We start from the raw sequence: 8,244 nt of genomic DNA, 5'->3' as shown, positions 1-8,244 counted from the left end.
AGGGGGGGTGTTCAGGGTAAGTGGTTATTCTGACTGTGAGAGCAGAGTGTAAAAGTGAGAAAGACGGGGAGGCAGGTGCCAAGTCTCACCACAAACAATGTCTCCACTGCATGACTCACAATTTCACCACGTTTTAGGACGTGGAGCTTTTGTGTCTGGCTGAGGCTGAGGCAGTCGCTACATGAGAAGTCTGCTGTTGCATCATATAACATTATATGAACGTGTGTGCATTTACAGCACATGAGGAAGTTTCGTTAGGGAACAAAAATAAAAGCGGACCGTTTGGAGCCGAACATGATGGAATTTAGTTTAAAGGACAATCACTGCACCTTAATCCTCTTCGGTAAAATGTTCATTTTTAAACAGCTTATTTCTAATAGAAAACTACTGTCTGCAGTGCACTGGCAAATGTGTACATGTCCACTGATATTCAGACATAATTTCACAATTAAATCTGCAAGAAATTGTGATCGTGCTGTGGCTGAATCCGATAGTTAGGATAAAAGCAGCATCTGTGAGATTTTCAGTTTGCGAGAAGAATGGTAAAATTCAACACCGGTAACTTCACAAACAAAAAAAATCAAAGGATGTTTAATTGAGTAGTTTTCCACTTGTTTGCAGAAGATATTTCAAAACCACAGGCTTCAGCAGAATTGTACAGGCACTTATCTGAAGCCCCGCTGTGCATTTTCTTTGGTTGTCAGTGCGGTTATAGCCACATGTATTTCTTTGAATTAATATGGACGTCGTCTTACGGCAGATTTATGTCCTGTGTGAAATAAACAAACACTTGCCAGGTGTGCAACCACAACATTAAAATGTGACGGAGCAGTACTACAGAAAAATCTACTACGCCCTACTCAGGATGGCTGTTTGTCATCACTCGTGCAGGTGAGGGGAGCTTTGGGCCAAGAACGGACAGTGCTCACAGAGAGTCTTTTGAAAGTGCAGATGCATGTCTTCACAGACAGGGAGGGGAAAGTGCCTCCAACCCCCCCTACCCACTCCACCACACCCCATCCTAACACAGGAAGCAGCTGAGTTTCAGAGCAGAAGTGAACTTAAGAGAAGGGAAGGTTTGAGCCATGTGAAAAAAAAGAGACATCAAGCTGTCCATCGCACACGTCTGTGGCAATAAATACGCCGAGTTTCTGCAGCTAAGGACATTTTAACACAAGTGCTTATAGTGGGGCTTCTATATGGCCTGACACAACAAGTAGCTCAAGTCTTTTAAGGGCCAAGTGGCTATTAACAGGGGTAAGAAACAGAGATATGATCATATCTGAGTCAGTGGTGACAGGTGCTAAAAATGTCAGCCAGGCTTACTTTTCATATCGTGCAGGACACATCTGTGTCACTTGCATATTTTGGTCTGCGAGAGCGCTCAGGCTAAGACAATTATCAGGTAAAAAGACTACAAACAAGTAAAAGATGTGCACTTTACAGCAGGCCCGGTTTTAGTAATTAAAGGCAATTCAAATTGCTCTTTATTGCCACTTGCTACCATGCAAATGTACTCAGTGCACTTACACGGTTTCTTTTCTATAACAACTGTGAGAGCTGAGATCTAAACAAAAGCTAAAAGCACACTCCCTCCACAGTTTTACAGACCTGTAAAGCACCCTATTCTACTTTTATCATCATCTCTCAGGGCTGGGGAACCCCCTCGGTCCACCCCCTCCCCCTTTTAATGAATCCTGCATTCCCAGCTCTCACGTGGCATCTCTGCACTGTGCTGAATTGAGCAACTGTAACAAAGAATGGGGAAGTAGCTCAACGCCTGTTTGTACACGAGAAGTGTCTGTCTGCTCTGGAGGACCGCAGAATGAAAGCACAGAGAGGAAATGGCATTGCTGTAGATAGCGCGGTGGCAAGAGAGCGGATTTGTGACTTGATGTTAGGAAAATCTGCTAAACTGCCTGAGAACTAGGTCAACCAACATTAGAAAACAATTCTTGTGAATTGTTTTTGAAGCTGCTTAACATGAAACAAGATCAGGAAAAGCAGCAGCAACAGGATTGATATTTATATTTTACCCACATACAATTCCATTTGCTGTTTTGTCAACTGCTGACTTTAGCGTGGATCATCCACTGGGGAGATGACAATATCAGCTAACATCAGGCTGGATATTATACCAGCAAAACTCTAGTTATTTATCTATTATTTCAATCACACAAGCATTTGCACTTTTATTACACTTTAGCTGTAGCTACACATAAGAATCATAAAGCTAGCAAAGAATCTCTGTATGTACATTAGTGAATATTACCTGCTGCAAATGTCTGGTTATACACAATAACTCTGAAGCAGAAATACCACTGAAGTTAGCTGGATGTGTTACTGGACATAATGCTGGACAGGTTTCTTTGTCTTGTTTTAATTTACATATTGGCGGCACAACAAATGCTAGCCTTATCCTCTGGAGTACTAACACACTGCTTAGTAATTTACTTTTTGCTAAGAAAGAGTGTAAAAGACTCCAAGACATTCTGTAATTACTTTTTACCAAGTCCTGTAAAGCTCTGTTAATTTACAACTCCGCTGACTTGTTTGATACTTTATTAGGAGCTAGAAGGTTATTAGCCTGTTAACTACTACATGTTCTTTTAGATTAGTCCCTAGGGATTGAAAAGAGGGATTATATGAATAACTCATTTCAAATTCTGCTCGATGGGCTACTATTAAATTAAAAAAACCAAAAACATTTGCAATCATTTATGGTTTGCAAGCCTGCAAAGATTGACATATAGTTTCACAGAGCCGCTAGCATTGCTGTACACTCAGAACTGAGATTAGCTTAACTTTACACGGCTAATTTGGATTAGCTCATTTTCATGGCTGCAAGGTGCCTGAATTTAGGCCCATTAAGGCAATAAAGTCAACTTATTTTCCAGCTTTTACAAATAAAGGTAACATACAAATATGAAGGCTGTCAATTTAACTTAAATGATTCTATTTGGGGGAAATTGTACGGTTTGGGTGAGTATTTTCAACTGCGGCTTAATACACATTTGGGTTTCAATAATAAATATGTAAATAAGTAAATATAGCATATCTACCAATTTTTTTTATTCAGTTTTTTTTCATTTTTGTCTAAAAACATGTTTTTTTTTCTCAAACATAAATAACACTGACCCTTGATGTAGTTATAGAGCCACCGTATAAAAATTCAGAGCACTCACCATTGAAGGGGTTGATTCCTCTGGTGATCCTCTGTATGATGGCCTCTTTCACTTCTCTCCTCCTCACACACTGGATACCCAAATTCTGGAAACTGTAAGAAATTTAAAAAAAAAATGTCATGAGGAAAATGACAGCACTCAAACATGCTGAATAAACCCTGAGTGAAGGGAGCTCTAAAACTGTAAATGAACTCAATGATGTTGTTGTGTTTAAAGGTCAAAGTAATGACGCAATTACTCTCACCTATCCAGTCAGACCGGCACATTTTTCAGTAGTAAAGAAAACATTCAGTAATGAATCTACTGGATTAATTCTGTTTGTTTACCCAGAAGGCCTGAAATTCAAAATGATTCTGTATTTACTACAGAAGTCTGTTTGGGATTTGCAAATTATACACACCAAAAGATACTGACTCATTCACACACTCACACACATGCTCCAGCACTCACACGCGCAAAATTTTGTTTTCTCTCTAACACACAGCAAATATGGGTGATGTCACTTGGGGAATTCCCATATTGCCATCCTCACAGACATGGGTCGACAAATATGCTTTGTGTGTGTGTGTGTGTGTGTGTGTGTGTGTGTGTGTGTGTGTGTGTGTGTGTGTGTGTGTGTGTGTGTGTGTGTGTGTTGTAAGAGTTTCTTCAGCTGTGTCTGAGAGGACATCAGTTTACACATGATGCCTCCCGAAACCATCAAGCGAAAGACGAAATACTGTTAATAGAGAGCAATTCGGTTGTGCAGTGAGTGGCTCTGTGAGTGCGTCACAGAGAGAGTGGTTACTTATTTCGGTGAAAGTGTGCTGATTAAGATTGAGACTAGGGCTCTCAACGATAACAACTGGCAGCGAAGTAAGCAGACGCTGATAAAGAGCGAGTTTGGACAGGTGGAGGCGACCGTGGGAGGAGCACTCACGCGATCACTCTGCGGTCCGGGCCAAACTCGGCCTCGTAGAATCCATCTTTGCAGTCCTTTCCCACCAAGTCGTGCGGATGTGGTCGGTACGGCTCGTTCTTCGTCACCAGGTAAACGCGCACCTTTCCCTTCCCGCAGTAATTCAGGATCTGAGGAGAAGGAGGAATGGTGTGCGTTCAGACGCATGTAGAAAGACGCATGCTTAGGTGCTTCTACGCACAAATACACAGGTTACTGCGGTCGAGGAGGATTGGGGTCGAACCTGCAGGCTGGGGTACGTCCTGTTGTTGTCAGAGCTCTTCTCTCCCGGGATGCTTCCGGCTGAGCGACCCTCACACTTGTACCTGAAGCGCATTCCTCTCTGCTTGGGCTGCTCGAAGATCTGAATCCCCGGCTCAGGCACTAAGGAGGGGGTGACAACAAGCAGACGATAAACAGATTTGATAAGACGACAAAAGAAAACCCGAGTGTGAATCTGACACAGTTATCTGCTTTAGTTTTTTCCTGTTTGGGCTGCCACATGAGTGGTTTGGTGCTGGGAGGCAGGGGGCTCAAAACCTACATCTAACACTCAAATTTCTTTTTCTCAGCAAACATTTCGACATGTCGCAGCAGTAAAAATGCAGCTGTACAGGATAAAAAAAATTGCTGGCTGCTTTCCATTTAGCTGCCTCAGTTTCAGGTACAGTCATTGCCTTCTTGGGAACCATGATTTTAGTGACACCTGAACCTTTCCCACTATGTCGAGCCTGCTGTGAAAAAGGTTTATTATGGTTTAATACTAATCTTTAAGTACTGGTCTATGAACCTTAAAAGGAACCTATTAGGCCATTTCCTTTTTTTATTTTATATACTCTAACAATTGTGAACCTTCATATTAAATCTAGTGATTTACATCAGCACATGTGTAAATTTTTACTTCAGACTGCTTTTAAGGCTCCATTTTAGAAAGTTCATCTTGGCTCTGTGTGATGTCACTGAGAGCATCTATCCCTAATATGGTCATCTCATGCAAACAGTTCTGGCTGTGCGCACCTACTGCTGTTCCCTTTCTGAGGGGCAGCAAATGTCTCTTTACACGAAAAGGGCCTAAAACAAAGGGCCTGCACCAGTGTGATATTAAGAGGCATTATTTTGAGAATCAAATCATGTTAAGCTATTTCAGTAGAATCTGAGACTAAAAATATGGAAATTAGCAGGTCTGTTAGAAAGTGATTTCTACATACTAAAGATTGCTGCATGAACAGACCTATTGAATTCAACCCAGATGTGTAGAAATCTTTCAGCTTTCAAACAACTTAATGCTGATAGGACGTGACTGCAAATCTTAACACAAGTGTTAACTCAGAAAAGCACATTTCAGCCGTTCGGCATAATGACAAGGCATGAAATTTGTTTCCTCAACCTTTTTTTTTTTTTTTCTGGGAGGAAATAAAACCGACCCCACATGATGCCCGTGCAAGAGAGGAACTAAAACTGATCCGGGAAGCGTTTCAGTTTTTGCTGTACACTGTTTCCACTGAAGTAACAACACAAAACGTGGTTATTTTTGGACATGACAGCAAGCACACAGATCAGAGTGCTGCTTGTTATTCCGGCAGGCCAGTATGAAACAAGTCAAGTAACATTTTTGAAATGATTAAGAGAAAAAAAAGGAAAAGAAAAGAAAGAAAAGTGGCCCAGTCAAGTTTTGTCCTGATCACTTTGCAGGAACTGAAAGATCATGAGGCTCAAGCGCACTCACTACACACTATATAAACACACAGACCGGTAAAGACAAGGATTACAAGAACCTCAGGCTCTCTCACATCCTTACAACATAAGTCTGAAAATACAATGCTTACCAATAAAACAAAAAAGAGGAAGTGAAAAGACACTGTTCAGTGAACCATCACCACCCCCCCAACACACACATTTCTGCACTTTTAAGTTTTAACCTGTGAAGACTATTTTTGTCAGGAGCACAAATGAAATTGACTTACGTAGGTGTGCTTCGTCCCGCAGCACGGAGGACATAAGAACTGGGGAGGGAAATGTGAGACAGAAAAAATTTAGGCAAATAGATATCCAAATCACACACAGAGGAGTTGTTCTGTGGCAGTAATGGCGCTATTGCTAAAACTGGTCTTGTAAGCCCAATCAGTTTAGCTAAAGCTGCCCAACCAATAACACTGCTAGTCATGCAACAACGAGGAAGTTCACAGCATTCAGCAGTGACAGTACACACAACCAGTGTCGAATACTATCAAAGTCAAGAGTAAGTACTCCAGTTCGTGGTGATACTGTACAGCACGATGACCTATAGCCAGTACTACATTTTCGACTTTTTTACTGACACAGGTACACAGGTGTGGTTATTACCGTTTGTTTCCTACCCGCTCACTCTACACGTTTATCGCTGTTATTACACAGGAAATAAAAGGTGTTGCTACTCACCGTCCATGATGCAAACACTCTTTCACTCTGTCACAGGTTATTGTGTCTTGGAGAACCTCGGGCTGAATGAGTGACAGCGGGCAGAAAACTATTTTTTGTCAAGACACTAGCGGGGGAATTCCCGTCCGTCACATCTGATCTAGCCAATGAGAAGCTTCCGTGAAAAAAAAGGGCGGGGTCCAGACGATTCACTCTCAACTATGCCTCCTCCCTGCCCGGTCGCTCGAGGAAATGCACGGCGCGGTCCACGGGGGTCGGTCCTTCAGGGCTGGAGGTTAAAGTAGGTGGCGGAAGTGCGAGAATGAGGGTGGGCTCATACGTAAAGAGGAGCCACGCAACAGCAGCCGCAAATAAAGAACACGAAAAATTAGAGATAATAGAGATAATAGATATCAATTAGGGAGCACCACACGCACATCCACTGTGTGTTTACATATACACACTGTTATACACAGCAGCCGTATATATAACATATACAGCAGATATACTGAGCGATACCAAGTAAACACAGGAACAGTGCTGTCACTACCAATACTGATACTTTTAACATATAACGGCGGTAGGGGAGAGCAAGTATGTCATGATTTACGAGATGAATTTGCAAAATTCTGAACACATTTGAATGACCACCAAGTCACTGTGATTCTTTACTTTACACAGTAGTTAATACAACAAAACACACAGCTCAGCTTTTCATGTATGTTGTATCTAGGTTGTAAATGCGCTCGTCTCTAAAGCACTTTGTTGGCTTCTGCTGTGAACCTGTCCTTCCTGGGCTTAACTAAGCATCTCTGAGATATCCTATATGTTAAAAATTTAAGTGCTATTTCAACAGAAATAAGTCTATCAGTAAAAATATATTGGTTTAAAGTTAAGTAAATGTGCAAGATTTTATGACTCTGTAACTTACTTTGGTGTGGCATAAATGGGAACACAGAAAAAAAAAACTTATGAAAATACAGGTAGAAGTCAAAAATTTCTTTATTCCTTCACATTTTCCAAAATCATCCAGTAGGCCGGATTGAATTCTTTACCAGCCGATTCTGGACCCTATGCCATATGTTTGAGGTGTATTTTCTTAATTTCTGGGGGAGGAAAAAAAAATCGTATAAAACAATTTAGTGGGTTACATACTGAACTTAGAGGATCAAAGCAAAGTTATTATAGTCCTAGTACCAGTATCAATCCGATACCACTACCAGCATTGGTATTTATACTTTAATCAGCCCAGCTCCAGTGTTTTCTCTGCTGTTTTGTAGTTGATAGTGTAGGCAATTGGCTATTCTTTATTGAATCTGCAGCTCAGAAAAACATCTGCTATTTGTTCATGACTTTTTTAGCTTTAGAGTTGCCAGTATGCAAGTTCTCAGGTTAAGCTGCCGCACTAAGTAACATTTGCAACCTTTATGACAAGCTGAACGCTCTGTGCAAGCATGAAATTCAAATTGATTTTATATTTCTTCTAGATGATTAGAAAAACAGTACATTTGTGAGAAAGTCTTAGTGAGATTCAAGGTTTTTTAAAGATTACAAATATATTATGTTGAGGAATCAAAATGATAATGGGAAACAAGGTGAAGGATGAGGTCAGCAGCTAACTTGGGTAAAGAAGCTATACCTCATTTTAATATAGTAATGTCAGCATTACACTGCTTCTCACTAAGACAGGATCTGCTTTGTTCATTCCCAGTTTCATATTTTCTA

The 8,244-nt window shown here is 41.0% G+C and overlaps 1 protein-coding gene across 1 annotated transcript in view; it reads right to left on the bottom strand.

Moving 5' to 3' along the window:
- The window catches only part of rel (v-rel avian reticuloendotheliosis viral oncogene homolog), a 12,750-nt gene extending 6,120 nt beyond the window's left edge, over nt 1–6,630 (bottom strand). The window contains exons 1-5 of the mRNA XM_005735140.1: nt 6,541–6,630; nt 6,087–6,125; nt 4,367–4,506; nt 4,105–4,253; nt 3,186–3,277 (exon numbers count right to left, since the gene is read on the bottom strand). Of these exons, the coding sequence (XP_005735197.1) occupies nt 3,186–3,277; nt 4,105–4,253; nt 4,367–4,506; nt 6,087–6,125; nt 6,541–6,547 (427 nt within the window). The 5' untranslated portion in view covers nt 6,548–6,630. The remainder of the gene's footprint in view (nt 1–3,185; nt 3,278–4,104; nt 4,254–4,366; nt 4,507–6,086; nt 6,126–6,540) is intronic.
- Nucleotides 6,631–8,244: the final 1,614 nt, after the last annotated feature.

The sequence above is a fragment of the Pundamilia nyererei genome, unplaced genomic scaffold, assembly GCF_000239375.1.
Source record: "Pundamilia nyererei isolate P.nyererei 1_Seehausen unplaced genomic scaffold, PunNye1.0 scaffold00062, whole genome shotgun sequence".
NCBI lineage: Eukaryota > Metazoa > Chordata > Actinopteri > Cichliformes > Cichlidae > Pundamilia > Pundamilia nyererei.
Note: the sequence above shows the minus strand (reverse complement) of the source record. Positions and strands in the feature narration are given on the sequence as shown.